At 37.0% G+C, this 20000-nt stretch overlaps 1 protein-coding gene across 1 annotated transcript; it reads left to right on the forward strand.

Moving 5' to 3' along the window:
• Nucleotides 1-14: 14 nt before the first annotated feature.
• Nucleotides 15-18965, forward strand: mcf2lb (mcf.2 cell line derived transforming sequence-like b). Its single transcript, XM_016237940.1, has 31 exons — nt 15-243; nt 526-857; nt 5651-5734; nt 7925-8039; nt 8115-8205; nt 8745-8858; nt 8938-9054; nt 10046-10195; nt 10323-10447; nt 11129-11243; nt 11348-11467; nt 11631-11822; nt 12061-12252; nt 12543-12687; nt 12760-12824; nt 12973-13052; nt 13182-13248; nt 13491-13606; nt 13778-13847; nt 13950-14042; nt 14506-14598; nt 15023-15148; nt 15260-15481; nt 15985-16077; nt 16200-16278; nt 16415-16472; nt 16646-16767; nt 16854-16919; nt 17180-17254; nt 17820-17929; nt 18014-18965. Exons 2-31 carry the CDS (start codon nt 776-778, stop codon nt 18089-18091), a joined length of 3255 nt encoding a protein of 1084 aa, XP_016093426.1. The 5' UTR covers nt 15-243; nt 526-775; the 3' UTR covers nt 18092-18965.
• The last annotated feature ends 1035 nt before the right edge of the window (nt 18966-20000 follow it).

Raw genomic sequence — 20000 nt, forward strand, 5'->3', positions numbered from 1 at the left:
ATGAGACAAACGGAAGTAGATGAATATTTATGAGCTAAGTCTTCATTTCAATATGGAAACATTAAATTACTCAAAACCAGCGAAACAAAACTCAAAGTATTAAACTTAATTGTGTAATCAATACATCCATAGAGTTGAAGGACGCATTCAAGTCTCAACAATATAGCAACGAGCATAAAACTCCTCACAAGACATGAACAGCACAGCAACACCGTGGCAACCGACCAGGAATCAGCTGCATAGGTGAGAACCACAAGCATTTCTCTCAGAAAATACAAAAAGTGTGTAATTGGGATTACATTCATGATGAATGTTCACTTATAGAGCCTACAGCAGAGTGTATAGACTACTGACCAATGCAGATCAGTTTCAAACATTAGCCTCAGTTTGTCTGAGTAATCTTCATCTCTATTTATCTGTTGTAATACTACAATGTTTTCATCGTTGACTCCTAGATGTTCTGTTTAGCAAGAAAATCAATCACAGTCAACATCCTTTTTTTCAATCTCGCCACCTTGCCTCCAGGTACATTCGTTGTGGTGTGCTGTAATAGCAGAAACAGTCCCGGTGCTGGCGCCAAAGTCCTAACTGGAGCAGCATGGCATGCCATTCTGAGCGCACATGCGTGTGAGGGCCTCTGGTTATGTGCTGTGTGACTCTGTAGGTGTCATCGGAGAGCCCCTCCCCCGTCTCTCTCTGTGATGCTGATGCTGATTTGCCCATCACTGAAGGGCAGAGGGTGATATTCCTCCCATAACGTCCACTCTAGTGAAGGATGGCGATGATCTGGATGCAGACAGAGAAGGCGGTCATGCAAGAGCTACAGCGCAGATTGAGCAGTGTCGCTCACAGCATTGGTAAGGACTGTAAACGAGTATATATGATTGTCACTCAGCACGCAGTTATTAAAGAGGTGCTGTTGACATGCATTTCAATGTTGATAGCTTCAATAATGCTTTTCAGTGGTGAGGATTATTCACCTTTTGAATGAGTACAGCATAATCTTATATGTGGCCACAAATTTTGGTCACTTTATGGGCAAAGTGTCGACCAAATTATAGCCAAGCTGATATTTAGAGCAATAGCATTTTGATTGTGTGATACTGTTTTATTTAAATATTATCACTGTAAAAGCCTGACATATGAAATAGTTTTTTTTTTCTTTTTATATTAGTTTGTAATGTGAGATTTTTTTATAACAGCATAACTTTGAATGCATATGAATATTAAATATATGCATAATGCACATAATGCAATACAATGATGAGCTATGTACAAAAAAGCCAATTACTGTATATTTGATACAAAAATTTTAACAAGACCTTTCTAAAAAAAAAAAAAAAAAAAAAAAAGATGTATGATTAATAATAAAATAAAGACGAGTTGCTTTAGTTCAGTAAATGTTCTCTTAACATAATGAGAAATGTTCTCATAAAAATATTAATAGCAATATAAACATTCTTTTACTTTCTAAAAAATAATTAATTCATTTTACTGCAAAAATACATGTGTACCACAGTCTGAATGTAGACGTTTTTTACAATAATACTAAAAGATAATTTCTTGCTAACTATGAACCAAAGTATGAACTGTCAATCAGACGACAGAAGGCATGTAGCAGATTGTGTGCAACAGATTTTCCAGCAGTTTTGATCGATAACCAAGAGGCCTCAAAAATGTTTCAAATATGATACAGCAGGAATTCCTAAACTAATTTCTCATCGTTTAACAGTGGAATATTACTGTAAAAGAACATGTGAAAGATATTTCTCAGTGACGTACAAAACTGCCCTGACTGTACTGTAAGTCTGTGCCTAAATGTACTTTTGTACTTGCCCTCATTCTCGAAAGCCTAAAGGCTGAAAGAAAATTTCCAAAGACTCTCCTTTGAGGTGACTTGACTAAAATGTGTGTGTGTTTGGCAGAGTTACTGAGTACAAAAACAGATACTATAAAACACAGTTTTCCACAGCAGCACAACTTGCTGCAGTAGTTAGTACACTGACTTTAGGTAAGCACGTATGTTGTTTAGCTACTAGCTGTTCTGAATTGGAGTTTAGTGGTTAATGCTGTAACAATGGCAGTGAATTATTTGAGTTTAGTACCATGTAGTATCATAAAGCGTAACTAAAGGAACAGTGTGAGGTCCGGTATCGGACGACAATAAAGGGGAAAGTTATGCTGAGGAAATCCAAAAAAAGGCGTCCAAAACAAAACAGTGAACGTGGACAGCTTCCTCTGGTCCCGCTGGTACAAGAACAGAGTGAGTGAAAGCATGCTAACACTGTCAAAAATTTAGCACTTTATGTTCACAATAATTGTACTGTACAATATATTTTTTAATATTTTTGAATAAAGTCTCTTATGCTCTCCAAAGCTGCATTTATTTGATCAAAAGTACAGTAAAAACAGTAATATTATGAAATATTGTTACCGTTTAAAATAACTGTTTTCAATTTTAATATATTTTAAAATGTAATTTATTCCTTTTAATAGCAAAGCTGAATTTTCAGCATCATTACTCCAGTCTTTATTGTCACATGATGCTTCAGAAATCATTCTAATATGCTGATATGGTCCTCAAGAAACATTCCTTATTATTATCAATGTTAAAAACAGTTGTGCTGCTTAATATTTTTGTGGAAACCTTTTTTTTTTTCCAGGAATCTTTGAGGAATATAAAGATCAAAACAAAAGGATTGATTTGAAATCTTTTGTAACTTCATAAATGTCTCAGTTTAATGTGTCCTTGCTAAATAAATAATCAAATCTGACTGACCCCAGACTTTTGAAAAGTATGTGCAGTGGAGTTGAAAAAAGTAATGAAAAATCTTCTATTTTGTACTTTTCTAATTGTAATGTTGTTGCTGTGGTTGTTTTTGTTGTTGTTTTTATTACAAATTATATAATTTGGCAAAAAAAAAATCCACAAGTTTGTGTAAAACCTTATGATCGTGTTTTCCAGTATGATTTGAGAACGACCCAAAGAGCATCTTAAGCTTCATCTGACAATCTGTAAGGACATGATTAATGATTAATGTCACAAATTAATGTCACGTGATTAATGTCACAAAATTAGCTTATTTGCATAGTGGCTTGTAGAAAGTCCCAAATCATGAAAAATATTTTCTCAATTATATTCATTTTATAATTTTTTTCTTTTACATTTTTCATTGTACTGACACTTTAACATTTTGAATCCCATATTTTCAAAATGGCCTGAGACTTTTTGATCCCACTATACGTTATGTGCAAGAATAATTGTAATATTGTGTACTAAAACATTACATTTATAGCCAGGTTAGCTCTAATAGTTATTGTGACTTGTTTTCTTTAATATATTTCTCTCTCTTTAGAGCCATTTATTGTGACATGGATTATATGTGCTTGATGTTTTATTTTTTGTCTGAAGTTTAGTTTGACTATTTTTGCCTACAGAGACTCCAAAGGAAAAGTGCGTATTTACATTTCCATGTGTCTGAAAGAGATGGAGGGAACTAGAGAGATTTACCAGACTAAAAATACTTTTTCTTCTTTTAAATGTTATCTATTGGTTTGAATGGCTTCTGAATGACTTGGTCTGAATTCAGCTCTTATCTTTCTCTCCTCAGCAAGATCAGATCGCACTCAGATTCCTCTTGTACCAGAGAGAAACCAACCAAACACACACACAGGGTTTCATTCATCCACCAGTGTGATGGGGGAAGGGGCTCCTGGGGGGGGTGGCAGATGCTTTTTGGGGTGATTGTGCTGACACAGACAGACATAGAGAGTGGAAACAAAGGAAGTACAGTTCTTTACAGTCAGTGAGCAGTCTGTTATCAGTTATAGAAATGTAATAGGTGAAGGGAACCTGTGTATGTGCGTCAGGAGACCAATCCATTCCAGGAAGTCAGTGTGAAGGTTGGAAATGAGGAGAGAGAGAGAGAGAGAGAGAGAGAGAGAGAGAGAGAGAGAGAGAGAGTTATTAACGAAAGAGAGAGAGAGAGAGGGAGAGAGAGAGGAAGTCATTAACTGGTGCACCTGTCTCAGGTAGCTCATTCTCAGGTCGCTGCTTGTGGTTACAAGACGACCAGGGAGTTAGTAAGATATTAAACAACAAGTGGAAGAGGTAGCAGAAAACAGAGGGATGGATCTACAGAAAAAAGGGAAAACAGTTTGCATTCCTCTAGCAGAGGCTGAGAAATATTACCGCTTTTCCAGACGTTGCCACTGGCTCCAAAGTAAGTGAGAACTTTTATGTTTAATAATTTTATTTTTTAAATATATTTTATTAATTATTTAATACTATTTGATAATAATATTAACTTTTATTTATTATTTAATTTAAAACATGTACAATTATTTTAAATAATACAATTTTTAATGGTACTTACTCCATTTGCACTGTTGATATTTTACTTTATTATACTTATCTAAATATACACTCTTAAAAATAAATGTGCTTCACGATGCCATAGAAGAACCTTTTTGTCTAAATGGTTCCATAAAGAACCTTTAACATCTGAAGAACCTTTCTGTTTCACAAAAGGTTCTTTGTGGCGAAAGAAGGTTCTTCAGATTACAAAAAGGTAAGAAAGAGATGGTTCTTTAAAGAACCTCTGCCTGAATGGTTCTTTGTGGAACCCAAAATGGTTCTTCTATGGCATCGCTTGAAGAACCTTTTGAAGCACCTTCATTTTTAAGAGTGTAATTTATTAGAATTGAGAGCAGGTGAGAGAGACAGTAGATGCATTACTTAATTTTAACAGCAAAAAAAACTAATAAATAAAATGTCAGTGTGTATGAAAGGTGGGCAGCATTAGGCGGTGGGGGAGCAATGCATCACAGAACAGGTGAGCGCTACCATAAAAGTCAGTTGAAATGTGACAGATGACGTTCTGTTCAATGTGTGTGAACATCCTAAGGGTGTGAATCTGACTCCAGTGGAACAACACACTTTTATTTTAGAAGAACTAAAGAAGGAAATAGATATATTCTCCCTCTTTTCAGACCTCTTTTGTCATTCACTTTGAAGTGCCACTTATAATATCTAATTGGTGTGTGCGTTAAAAAAATACAATTCTTAATCTTGCCGTTAAAAAAAGCTCTGGAGGCTATAATATAATATAATATATAATAGAAGGGGTGGGTATGCATTAAGATTATTAGTTGTATGCACTTTATGGCTCTGTATCCAGAGGTGGTTTTGGTTGAGATAGATAGGGAATCACCTACTCTTTTCTTTCTAAACATGCGTGTTGCTATTGACCAGAGCATGGGAATGGCTTTGGGCAAGGTTTACCTCCCTCAGATGGTAACATACACCAGCCAAAGACACAATGCAGTCAAGACAGCCAATCATATATTAGTGTGTGTAGGGTCTTCTTTCCTGTGCTTAGCTTCTTCAGCTGTGGTTTATTTCATCTTATGGTCAAGTAACAATATAAGTGCTCTTTTTTGTTTTCCGTTTTCTTATTTGCTGTTGTGCAAGAAAGGAACTGCAAAAGAGTGTTAAGCTTAAGAGTTAATTGGTGATACTGTGGGGGTGATTGTATTAAACAGGTTACACTGAAAACTTGAACACTCATGTTATGTCATTCTATAATGTATAATGTTATATTATGACTGTAGACGTGATGTTAGTGTGCCTCGTGTGTGTTTGTTTCAGATGAGATCATGCAGAAGGAGTCTAGCCCTCTCTACGCTGCTGACATCATCACTGAGCTCAAGAGACAGTTTGCGTTCTTGTCTGGTAAATATTCTTTACATTACATATGCATTTATTTTTTTATCCCTAAAACTGAAATATATTATCCATTATTGTTTCAGAGGGAGTTTTCACACTTGGTCCACTTGAAGGGATATGAGTTAGATTTTTTAAAAGAGGACTCAAGTAAGAACATCCTGTAAGGACCCATAATTCATAAATCTCAATTTTGAAAGCAGATGGAGACTTGATTTGCTTACACTTCTTAATTCTTGGGATATATTTCCTAAATAAAAAAAACAGTAATCATACTCATTCATGTCCTCTTTAAAGATTTGGATCAGATCTCAACAAGGTCTCAAACTGTGCTCACAATATTAAATTCTTCAGAGACTATAATATAATAGGAGCGGGGCCAAGAGGAATTTTACTCATACAGCACATTTCTAGTATATTACACTAAAACACTTCCCTTAATCTCAATGAGGGTAATCAAAAATTTGTAACGTAAAATATATTGCAATATAAAAGAGTTCTTCAATAAGGTGCATTTTTGTAACATGTAACAGGTTATAAACGCTACTGTGCATGAACATGAAAGAGTGTACTTGTGTGTTTGATTTGTTAGTCAAACATCACCTTCCATAATTTCCTGCTTCTGAAATAGATGGTTGGATAATTCCTCTGTACATGTATGAAAAATTAAAAAAACAAGGGAAAGGAAAAACATGTCCTGGGTTTAAGAAACTTTGTTGTGACATGTGGCCATCTACATACACTGTAGCTTTAAAGGGATAGTTCACCCAAAAATGAAAATTCTGTCATTAATTACTCACCCTCGTGTTGTTTCAAACCCATAAGACCTTCGTTCATCTTCGGAACACAAATTAAAATATTTTCGATGGAATCAGAGAGCTCTCTGACCCTGCGTAGACAGCAACGCAACTGAAATGTTCCCAAGTCCAGAAACGTAGCAAGGAGATCTGTCAAATAATCCATGTGACATCAGTGGTTCAACCGCAATTATACAAAGCTATGAGAATACTTTTTGTGCGCAAAAGAAAAAAAAAACGACTTTATTCAACAATTCGTCTCCTCCGCATCACCCTGTAGCGCCATTTTGGAGAATATCAGTTGGACTTGGGAACATTTCAGTTGTGTTTGCTGTCTATGGGAGGGTCAGACAGCTCTCAGATTCCATCAAAAATATCTTAATTTGTGTTCCGAAGATGAACGACGGTCTTACGGGTTTGAAACGACATGAGGGTGAGTAATTAATGACAGAATTTTCATTTTTGGGTGAACTAACCCTTTAAGGTATTCATCTGAATATGTGTTGTTTTTGATGGCAGGTTGTTACTGTTAAACTGAATGGAGTAAACGATGCTTGCACAATTTCTGTCCTGTTGTCATGGAGACAGGGAGAAGAAGGCATGACTTGCCAAATTTATATTTTTGTCACATGGGGATATTCACCCAGTGGCTTTCACTCTTTTTCTCTCCATTCCATCATCACCGCCTTAACACTGAAACATCACCTTGTATCTTCATCCAGATTTAAAGGAGCGAACAGATAGGAAGATTGGAGTGACATTTTTGGATCTCGCTTTGTACATTGGTATAATCATAGTTTCTGTCCTGAGGGAATACTGACAACACTAATATGTCGTACTCTCTGCGGTGCCTTCATTTTGGCTGCAGAGTTTATGGTTATATTTATTAGTGTGACTTTTTGAGGAGAGGAACACTCGCTATATTAGAACAATTATTTTTTAACCACTTTGTTAAGCTGTAAAATAGTCAAAACAAACCCACTTACATGGGAAGGATCCAAACCTAGAAACCAGGATATCATAGAGACTTAGTCTCTTTTTACAATATTACGATTTACTTTATTTATGACCAAATAAATGCAACCTTGGTGATCATTTGAAACATCTTTCAAAAACATTCAAAAATCTTACAGACCCAAAACATTTCATCAGTATTGTATGTAGCTGTCACAGCGCTCTCAAACAGTAGCAGTTACACACAATATCAAGACTGACACAGCATACAGGTGGCGTGAGCAGGTTTTCATTGGCTAGGCTGTGTGCTAATTTAAGATCTCTGATGCATGCCAACACAGAAGACAGCATGGTTTCTGGTATTTATTGCCCCCTACTGTTTGCCTGTTGAACACATCAGAGGAGCAGGTTTTCCCTCTTTGATTCTTCATATTTCTGTCTGTTTTAGGGGGAAGAGGACAGGATGGAAGCCCTATTATTATCTTTCCAGAGTTCCCTTCGTTTTGTGAAATTGGAGACCAAGAGTTTCGTAATGTTCTTACCTACCTGACAAGTATTCCCAGGTAAATACACACAGTAGCACACATGTTTGAAGATCATGCATGCTGACAGAAGTAATATGTGTGTTTCTTCACCAGTCTGAGTGCAGCGGGTGTGGGCTTCATCGTAGTGATTGACAGGCGTAGAGATCGATGGACGTGTTTAAAGGGGACATTACTGCGTATCTCAGTGAGTCTTGACTCCAGTATGAATGCACACAAATACTGTTTTTGAAGGCATAGTGTACCTTTTTGAAGGCATGGTTAAAATAAGAATTTGCTGAAAATCTCTTGAGCCATCATACAAACAGATTAGCATTACATCAATTGCTCACCAATAGATCCTCTGCAGTGAATGGGTGCCTTCAGAATGAGAGTCCAAACAGCTGATAAATATATCATAGTAATCCACAAGTAATTAGCAAGCCACCAGTTCATCAATTAACATCTAGTGAAGCGAAAAGCTGCATGTTTGTTTGTTTTGTTTCCAAGTTAAATAAGAGAAAATTGTGCACAGATCAAGCACTATTTACAAGCATCTAAAACAGTCTAAAACAGATTGTAAATTTTCAGCAAACCTTCTTTTATGGGTAAACTATTCCTTCAATATATATATATTTTTTGCAGATATTTTACTCACATCTGGATAGCTTTTGTCTAAAATAAATAAAAATATGTCTTTTAATATATTTAATATGAATTTGAGGGCTTTTTAATATTTGTGTGTAGGGCTGGTTTCCTGGTAATCTTCTGCTTGTTCTGGTGCTGAGACCCAGTGCTATACTGCAGCGAACTTTGTCTGATGTGTTCTTCAGACTCCACAAAGATGACTTTAAAGTACCGGTAAGTAATCTGAATGTGTTGTGTTATGTTAGTGAGTGTCATGTCATTGTAAATAATGAGGCCTGTGTGTGTATTAAAGGTTATCATGCTAAGCTCACTGGCTGATCTGCACTCTTATATTGAGCGGAGTCAACTGACACAAGAACTGGGTGGCTCTCAATACTACTGTCACAAGACCTGGATCTCTCATCGCACAGTAAGAGCAAATACACCTTAAAGGTGCACTCACTCATTTTTTGGGGTTATGTTGCATTATGGCAGTTGTCCTGGACTTATACATTATTATTCACAGTCAGCTGTGAATCATTTATTTCGTAAGTCAAAGTGGCCAGTAATCAGGGGGATAAAGTGAAATAATTTTCAGCTTTTCATAGTGGCCACCATGAGACAACTTGCTTCATATAGAGTAAAACATCTTTTATCAGGCTACTGATAAGTCTTTGTTATTAAACTTATTTTAAAGGGGTCATATGATGCTGCTAAAAAGAACATTATTTTGTGTATATGGTGTAATGAAATGTGTTTATGCGGTTTAAGGTTCAAAAAACACATTATTTTCCACATATTGTACATTATTGTTTCTCCTCTATGCCCCGCCTTTCTGAAACGCGTAGATTTTTACAAAGCTCATCGGTCTGAAAAAGCGAGGTGTGCTCTGATTGGCCAGCTATCCAGTGCGTTGTGATTGGCCGAATGCCTCAAGAATGTGAGGGAAATGTTACGTCCCTTACCATATTGTGATGCCGGCGGCAACCACATGTGACGACCCCGGGCTGGACTCCACTTCGTCCACGGTGAAAGCCGATCCGGCGATCCACAGCGCGAAGTTGAAGTATTTCCTCAGCAACCAGCACGGATCAGCTCCAGGCATGATGAAGCGATATCGTCCTCTTTTGGAAGGCCAAACAAAGTAGTTTCGCTTTCACAACGAAGCACACAGGTGGCTGACTCTTAACTTTTATAAAGAATATCTCTTTGGATTTGAGACTTTAGTCTTTGCAACTTTACAGATCTTCTTTATGCACCAAGAGCTTGTAACACTCCAAAGAGAAAGGAAAAATTGAAATCGCATCATATGACCCCTTTAAAAGTCATTTTAGCACATTCAAAACATCACTGCATATACGAAAAAAGTTAAACCAGTAATATACATCATATGTGAAATGATCATTTCTTTGTGCCGTTAGGATCTTGAAAGCATTGCTGCTTTAGTGAAGAGGATGGCTGAGAGACTGCAAGTGTTCGGCAGGGAGCTGGCAGAAACAGAGCTCCCTAACAACCTCCTAACAGCCAGCAATCTGCTCAATGCACAAACCAGCAGAAAAGACAGTTTCAAAGTATTTATAAAAAGCTGTTCTTAAAGCATTCAATACGTGCCACCTCACACATTCACTTTTTAGCTAACAAAACTATTTTAACAATTTGAACTATTTTAAAACTATTGTTTCACTGTTTTCTCTTTAGGAAGAGATGGCAGGAGCTCTAAGCCAAGGACGCAAACTCTTGGAGAACATCAGGGAACCGGTCCGCAGAGATCCGGACAGCAGTCTAAACCCTGATCAACTAGAGAACCTTGCTACAGTGCACAGGTAAGTCTGTGAGTCTTTCATAGTTGAAATCCTCTCAGTTCCCACTAGAGGTTTTTTTTATTTTTTTTTGCAGTGTACCTTCATCTTGGGATGATCTGCAGAATGGTTGCAAACATAATGGTCAGGTATTATTAAATGGGCAGAGTGGTTAGCCAATCACGTGGGGGCGTTGCCTCCTCTCACATCTTAATACTTACGGTATATCTCACAATTATCTCATTCTCTAGCGATTTGGATGGCACAACTGAGTGGATTTACACTTCACGGCTGCATTTATTGTAGTATTATTTATGTAGTAGTATAGTATATATTAATACTTTGAATTAGCTTTTATATTTATATTTTCTTATTTCATTTTTTATTTTAGTTTTAGTTTATATACATATATTTCTATATAGCCGTAATTTTATTTCAGTTTTAGTATTAGTTACTTTTGTACTTCAGCCTAAACTTATTTCAGTTAGTTGCCAAAGCTACATTACTCCTTTTTATTAAATATTTTTATTTTAGCTTTATTTCAAATATCATTTAAATAGATTTAGTTTTAACTAATAATAACAATTCTTGTAGTTTTCACACTATTTAATCTCATTTTATAATATTTGTTTTGTCTAATGTGTGCACTGTCAGTCATTTCCTGTTTATTTATTTTTCTCTCTTCTATTCCCTGATGACTTACAGGCTGTTATCCCAGTTAAGTGAGAGCTCTACAGCATTTGATGAGTTCTGGATTCAGCATAAAAATAAACTGGATCTATGTTTGAAACTCTGCCAGTTTGAGCACAACTTTCAACAGGTCTTTTTAAAAACATTCATGCTTATATAACTTATTCTTATTACTGCTAAACATAAGATTCATTAATAACATTTGCACTGTTTTTATTTGCTATGGTCTTGTAGTTGCGAACAGACCTGGAGCAGACAACAGACACGCTGAGTGCTTTCTCAGACGTTGGAATAAGCTCTGCCCAAACAGAACACCTCCTTCAAGAGCTGACCAATCAAGAGAAGAAAGCCTGTGTGAGTCTCCGCCCATTGAATAATCTTTGTGTGTTATGCTTACAGTCGCAAACGTGCATCCACACACCTACGTATATGCATGAATGTGTCAGTCTAATTTATATGAAAGTTTCCAATAACCCTTGTACCTCCTCTCTTGCTAACACAATTCCTTTCTCTGCAGGAAGTGCTGGACAGAGTAAGGTCTGTGGTTGCCGAGGGCCAGTGTTTGATTGACAGCTCTCAGAATGTTGACAACACTGTTGCAGTGAAATGCAATGAGCTACAGAGAGTGAGAGAGAATCTCACCCAAGAGTTCAAAGACAAGAAGACCATGCTGACACAGGCTATGGAGCTACATAGAAGATTGGAAATGGTGACTAGAAATACATGCACATTTATGTTTATGTTTGAATATATTCATTCCACTAACCTACACCACCCATAAAGCACCCATTATCGTGACGGTGTTTAAACTCCTCACCTTCACATAGTTGCACAGTTACATGCAAATTTTCTACAAACACAGACAGACGTACATAGCACACTTTCATACGTACTGTGTATGCAAATGAGTTTCCAGCATGTTCCGTTCTGTTCCTTTTCGCTTTTAGGTGTGTAAATGGTGTGATGATGGGATTTACATGCTAGCGTCACAGCCTCTTGACAAGTGCCAGTCACAGGAGGGGGCGGAGTCAGCACTGTCAGAGCTGGAGTGTTACCTGGAGACAGCCAATGAGAAACAGCAGTGGGAGATCAGCACAGTTTGGCTGGAATATGAGAACATACTGAACAATGAGCTCAGGGTATGGCAATATGAAATCATAACAATGCCTGCAATTCATTTATGATTCAGTTTTTTTTCTTCAGTTCATTTTTTAGCACAAAATGAAATGGGAAAAAGATAGTTTGCCAAATATTTTTATTTATTAATAAAAAGAGTTGAATTAATGAAGACATTTTTTACATCTTTAACAAATGATAAAAAATACAGAGTACGTGATTCAGATTCTGTATTTGTGGTTTTAAAAAAGTGTAATGATGTATAATGTATTATATTGTGTTATATTGTATACTGTAATGTGTAATGGTACAGGAGCAAGTAAAGCGTGCATTTGAGAAGAAAGCCTCACTACAGGAGATGTTTGAGAGGAGGAGGGTCAGTCTGAAGAAACTAGCAGCCAAACAAACACGACCTGTCCAACCTGTGGCCCCACGACCAGAGTCACTCTCATCTCCTGGTATCTATCTATCTATCTATCTATCTTTTTTAAGTGTAAAATGAAGGCGATTGGTTTATTTCTCTTTTTCAGCTCACAGGGAGCATGAGAACATCTGTATTAGTGAGGACTCAGGCAGCAAGGTGTCCTGTAAACAAGTATGTCTAATTCATCTACAATGCCTTTAGTGTTTGTCCTTTCTTTTTAGTGTTTTTAAATCACTTTCTCTGTATAAGCAAATTATATATACCTCTCTTTATTATAGTGAACACTGCAAGTGACTCAGTAATGAATTTCTTTGTGTAGGTAAACTCTGATCAAGTTGACAGGAGCAGTCGCAATCCTTCTGTATCTGAGGAGGAGGAAACCCTGGCTGTGCTGCGCAGGTCAGTCCAGGGTCAAAGGTCAAAGAGGAATGAGGGGAACACATGTGCCTTACTAGACCCACTGTAGTGTAGTCATTAACTGAGCTTCATTGTGTGTGTGTGTGTGTGTGTGTGTGTGTTTGTTCACAGGCATGTAATGAATGAGTTACTAGAAACAGAAAGAGCATATGTGGAAGAGCTTAAGTGTGTTTTGCAGGTGAGTGAAAAATGGTCAGTTCTTTCATAAGTGAAAATCAGCTTCCATCAAGAAAATATTTTGAAACATATTCTGAAATATGTAGGCCATGTCCTACACTTTTGTAGCAGGTTTTGGCCTATAAAGACCACTTGGATTTAGGAGGTGGATGTGTGTTGTGAATGTTACAGCAAGTCTACATCAAACTCTTGAGCCATGAAAATCCTGTTTGCCATGATATGCCCTCATTACATGTGTTATAGGGATATGCTGCAGAGATGGACAACCCCTCCATGGCTCCTCTCATCCCTGCAGCCCTGCAAAACAAGAAGGATGTGTTATTTGGGAACATGCAGGAAATTTATAATTTCCACAAAAGGTAAGCGCCATCTAGTGGTGATTCATGAAGAGGTTAGTAGTAAAGGAAGATCTGGGGGGCATGCCAGATCTTCCTTTCTGAAATTATCTGGAGAGTAATAAAATACATCAATCTTATCAAATAAACAATTCAAGATTCAATTGAACCCATGTCTGTCTTGTTCTGTCTCAGAATATTCCTCAAAGAGCTGGAAACTTATACTGACTGCCCTGAGCTTGTGGGCCGCTGCTTTCTGGACTGGGTGGGTTTTATATAACTAGCAAGAAAACAAAACAAGAAGTAAACTATTATAAAGAACTTTTTTGGGAGTATTCTCAGATCTTTGGTAATTGTGGTTGTTTAGATGGGGGAGCTGCAGATTTATGAGAAATACTGTCACAACAAGCCTCGTTCTGAGAGCCTCTGGAGGCATTGCTCAGACTGTGCCTTCTTCCAGGTACACACATACATATCTAACATTATACTACCATAAAACTAATACTTGCTTAGCACTATGCAGTGCATAAACAGTGCACATTAACAATGTTCTGTATGCATGTATTAATTGAATGAACATCTACATTTGCCCGAAAGTTCACTGTGTAATATAATTTCTAACATCATCTTCTTCCCTTATTATTTGCTTGCACTACCATAAGAGTTTCTTACAAGATTGTATTAAGAATGCAAAAAATTATATTGGTGAATACTATAGTGTTTTCCGTGCTTTTGTTTTAAATAATAGGTAACAAGCAATAAATACTGTGCAGAATGCAGTACTCTTGTTTTTCAGTCAAAACACCTGCACACTCACACACAGAAACACATATACACTAACCGCAATCTGTTGATGACATCAGGCCCTCTCTGTGACAGGATGCAGTTTAAATAACTTTACCAAATTGTGTTTGTGCCATCAGGAGTGTCAGAAGAAACTAGAGCACAAACTAGGACTGGACTCATACTTACTGAAGCCTGTGCAGAGGATCACTAAATACCAACTCCTGCTGAAGGTACTGCATTATGTGCGTGTACGGAGATGTCATAACTGAAGTGTTTGTTTTAGACATCTGAATATGGGATAAATGTTGAAATGCATCTTAAATTCAGCATGAAATGAAAATGCATATTGTTGATCTTATTTTGAATGATTCATCCATGTATAAATTTAATTTTTAAAAATTGGTTTTAAATCTTCCGATGAAAACACAGGCTTGTGTCTTGTGACATATCTCCAAACGTTTACTCTGCTTAAACCTCTCCCTCTTTCGTACAATCGACTGCAAACTCACATTCATATCTGTCTTCATCCAATCAAAAATCAATGGATCCCTGCCCTAACTTCTTCTATTTTAATAATCTGTTTCACTGGATCTGTTTTAAAGGGGTCATATAATCGATAACAAGATTTTTTTCAATGTATGTGTTTGTGTTTAGGAGATGATTAAGTACAGTAAAGGCTGTGAGGGCTCAGTGGAGCTGCAGGCAGCTCTTTCCTCCATACTGGGTATCCTGAAGGCTGTAAATGATTCAATGCACCTCATCGCCATCACAGGATATGAGGTAAAACACATATGCACACACAACTCTCATCTTACCCAATACTGTTCATTAATGTTTTTCACTCCTCTTTATTCCACGATATTCCAAGCAATGATAATTGATTCCATCCAGGGTAACCTTGGAGACTTGGGTCGCCTGCTGATGCAGGGGTCGTTTAGCATGTGGGCGGAGCATAAGAGAGGTCACGTGAAGGTGATGGAGCTTGCCAGGTTTAAGCCCATGCAGAGACACCTGTTCCTGCATGAGAAAGCTCTGCTCTTCTGCAAGAGACGAGAGGAGAGCGGAGAGGGATACGAGAAAGCACCCTCATATAGCTTCAAACAGGAGCTAAGCGTAAGTGTGTCTTTAGTGTAATAATACTTACCTAAAGATTTCACAAAATGATGTTGAGCTCATATTGATAAATCACCTCTTTTATGCTATGTTCTGTTAAGCATGGCATTTCTCCTGAACTGAGGAAAATTTTGTCAAATTTGCTCTTGTTAGTGACTTTAAAAGGTTATTTTCCTCTTTTCCTCTAGTGTCCATTTTTCTAAAATAGCAAATGTGACATTTCATATTTTTATGGGTCATTTTAAAAATTGTAATCTTTTATTAATCCTAAAATCAAGAAGCATATTTTATAACATGCACAAACTTAAATGAACATTTCTGTTGGTTAAACATCTGTTGGTTCTGTGGAGTCTATAATTCAAATGTGTGCATGTTTAGGTTGCATATTTAAATACTTAAATGAGTAAGGTCACAAAAAGAGTATTTTCATACTGCAATTTTTTTTATTTTGAAAGGAAAAAAATAGCCTGCACACCTGATGGTCTCTGTTCTGCCTTTGTTAGATGGCTGCTATTGGAATAACGGAGCATGCTAAAGGGGACAGCAAGAAGTTTGAGATCTGGTCCAGGTCAAGAGATGAGGTCTACACAGTACAGGTGAGCACAAGAGTGTGTGTCTTGAGGTCAGATTTTCTAAGAAGACTGTTACATGTGTTTAGTCTCCATGTATCAGTTAACTTGGGTTTATATGTGGCTTTGTGACATATGTTATTCTGTAGGCCGTGTCTGAGGAGGTTAAGACCATCTGGGTAACAGAAATCCGGAAACTTCTAACAGGACAGCTGGAGGCCTGCAAAGGTATGGACCTGGTTTTAGGTTGGTTTGTAAATAAGTTGTTGAGGAGGGTTTACAACATGTGATTCATTCATTCAGATAACTTGCAAAATGCAGAATTACCACTAAGATGCATCAAATTAATGTTTGTGTTATGTAGAGGCAAGTCAACAGAGGGCACCTGAGCAGTTCTCCTCAGATACCAACTCAACTAACAGGTACGATTACACGCCATCACATTTACACATACATACAGTGGGTACGGAAAGTATTCAGACCCCCTTAAATTTTTCACTCTTTGTTATATTGCAGCCATTTGCTAAAATCATTTAAGTTAATTTTTTTTCCTCATTAATGTACACACAGTTTCATAAGTGAAACTCATCTTCAGACTGGTGAGAAATGAACGTTGTAACCTCAGGAGTGGAGGAGTGGAGAAACCAAAGGCAGACGAGGAAAGAGGCAAAGAACTTGAGATCATTCTAGAGCCCAGAATGACAGGGAGAGCAAAAGGTGAGCGAAAAACTCCTGTCATTAGAGAATTTTCATTTTGCTTGAACTTCCCCTTTAACTTCTTTCTGTTTCTTTGATGGTTACAGGGTCTTCATTCAGTTTTGAGACAAAACCAAAACGACAGGATATCCGGAGTGACCCTACACCTCTAGGTGACCTATTTCAGCAAACTGAAAATCAAATATAGAGTTTAATTGCTGTCTCATTTTCAAGAGATTAAATAAAAATAGAAAATAGGTGATGTTAAAAATAACTAATTCATTATCACCAAGGCATCAAGCTCTCTAAAGGGTAAAGACATGAGCTGATCCTTAAAGGAATAGCTCACACAAAAACTCTTATCAGGTGTGCCATTCTAAGAAATAACTAAGAAGATGCAGAGATGCAGTCTGATTGGTTATTGTCCTCCCTGAAACAGGGCCACACCCTAACATGGGCGGAGTCAGGTGGTTCAGTACATCAAGCCTGTTTCAGAATCGTAGGAGAGGTACACATACTGAGTACACACGTATGTGCACACTTTTGCATAATCCACTGAGATGTTATAGGATAGCATGTGTTTGTAGGTTATATGTGCATCTCATTTGATGCTTTCTGAGAGGTGCTACGTCTTTGTCTTTACAAAATTGTTTCGGGTTAAGCTCTATCGACAGCATCTGTTACACAAAAAATACGTTTGACTAGTCCCTCAGTTTGAGAGAGAAATGTCTTTACAATGGAAATTAATGAAGCAGGACATTACAAAGGATTTCAAAGCAGAAATGTGCAGCAGAAAAGCGCTTTTATTCATTCCTCTGTACAAAAATGTTGTATTTGTGGACAAATTGTCCTTTTATTCATGCTGTTGATAGACATAAACTTGTATCGTACCCGGAACGTTTCACTGACAAACATCCACGCATGCTCTTTCTGTGCTCTGGGAAGTGGTCACTAGTCTGTCTTCTGTCTATCACGGTGAGGTTTCAGTGGTACTTTCTCTGTCATCTCTGACCTCATTTACATGTTTACCTACAATATCTTTTGTCTTTAAACTATTTTCTTCTCTGTCTCAGGTTGGACTAAAGGATCTCTCTCGTTGGATGCCTCTGTGGAGCATGATGGATACTTTAGTGCAGAGGAGCAGGTGACCTCTGACCCAGATGAGGAGAGGGAAGATAAAATGGTACGAGACCAAGTCTGTTTTTCACTGTCAGACTTAAAAGCAATAGGGTGTCATGTTTTAAGCATTTCTTTATCTTTATTTCAGTGTGCAGATGAGCTGCAGTCTGTGAGGATAGAGGAAGAGATCCAGTGTTCTGAAGAGACTGAGGATCCTGAGAAATGAGAGATAAGTGTGAATGTGTGCGTATTGCCATAAGTGTACAGCAAATACGCTAGGTTTTGTGCATAACTCTTGAAAATAGGGAAATGAGTCAAACAGTATATAACCCATTCACTTTAAAGATCTGCGTACTCTTAAAAATAAAGGTTTCTGGTAGAACCAAAGAGTTTTAATTAATAGCCTACATGGAGAAAGCTGTCCATTAGTACTCACAATGTCAGTGTGACAAAATGCTTTTTTGTCAGAATATGCAGCTAATTTTAAATGGCTGTCAATGGAGAAAAATGCTTCTTAGAACCAAACATCTACCAGCAGGGGTCATACTAGCCAGCCACAAACAAAAAATTAGTGCCAAAAAGGGTTTTACAGGACCTTTTTATTCTTTAAATCTATAAGAAACCGTCTTGACTAACTGACACTAACTGAACGTTTTGACTCTCCAAAGAGCTGTGGAAAATGACTGTTGTTAAGAGTTCTTTGCAAAAAGCTTTATTTTTAAGAGTGTAGTCTAAGAATGCACCAATATAATGTGTTTTACAGAGACACCTGAGCCAGCTCTTTACACACTGTCTCATAGTATGCTGTGATACATGTTTCATATCCCGTAAAACTTAGTATTTGTTTCGGTCACAGTAATGATGTCCATATTGGGATATGGCATGTCTATTGTCAATTCCCGTGATCTCCAATGTGAAAGCATGTGACATATCATTGTGTACTGTACAATGCAGGAAACTAGGACCTATGTGTAAAACAAGCATATCATATATGCAGATGTTGTTTCTCAAAGTGACTGTGATCACCCTGTGCCATTTGTATGTAAAATACATTTACAAATGAATATTGTTTTATATATATGCATATAAAAATAAAACCATAGTTGACTAATGACTTTTGCCTATTTTAATAGATAAAATTTAACAGATCAAATATACACAATGACATTTCCGAGTCCGACTATTTTAATATATATCATATAATGATTTAAGTACGATCATTATTTTAACCATGTCAAAGGATTATTTCACCACTCTATGTAAACCTGAGAGGAGGAGATATATGAAGAGTTTATTTGCAAAAACAGATAACTCCATTTTTAAAAACCACGTTTTATGATGTTATCATGTTTTTATTGTGTTGTTAGCTGTATTTTTTGTTATTTTTAACTTAATCAAGATAACCCAACTGCAGTATGACTGAGATTAATTTGAATGAACAATGAAAAAACATGATTTTTGACATTTTTGAGTTATCTGTTTTTGCAAATGAACTCTTCATATTGAGAAACTAAATTGTATTGGTCTATGTCAGTGTCCCTTTTCCTTACCTTCCTTTTGTTTGAGAAATGATCCAAGTGAATGGCCCAACGTGAAATACCCTGACATCTACAACTATTTGTGTCCTTAAACGCTCTGTTTTTTTGGGTCGACAACTTATAAAAACGTAGTTCTGGGGGTTTTAGCTTGTTTACTGACCACCTTGTCACACAGCAGGTTTTATGCATTGTTCTGTGAAAGGACAAGGAGGCAGCTTCCTGCAATATAAAGTCAGTGGAGAGGGTTGGATTGTTTTCCCTCCGGTGTGGGCGTGGCCTAAATGCGCTCTGTCTCTATTGTAATGTTTTTAAAGTTGCGATTGAATTAAGCTAGACATACAGCAGTTAAAAGAAGTAAAGAAATTAAAAAGAGTAAACATCAAACTGATTCAGAGTTGGTTAATAAACTTAATTCATTACTAGCTAAAAGTAAAATTACAGAAGAGGAAACTTTAGAAATAAAAAGGTTAAATTTGGAGCTTGATGAAGCCTACTTAGATTTGGCTAAAGGTGCATATACAAGGTCTCGAGCAAAATGGCTGGAGGAGGGGGAAAGAAATTCTAGCTATTTTTTTGCCCTGGAAAAAAGAAATGGTC

Source organism: Sinocyclocheilus grahami, unplaced genomic scaffold, assembly GCF_001515645.1.
Source record: "Sinocyclocheilus grahami isolate Dianchi unplaced genomic scaffold, SAMN03320097.WGS_v1.1 scaffold527.1, whole genome shotgun sequence".
Lineage (NCBI taxonomy): Eukaryota > Metazoa > Chordata > Actinopteri > Cypriniformes > Cyprinidae > Sinocyclocheilus > Sinocyclocheilus grahami.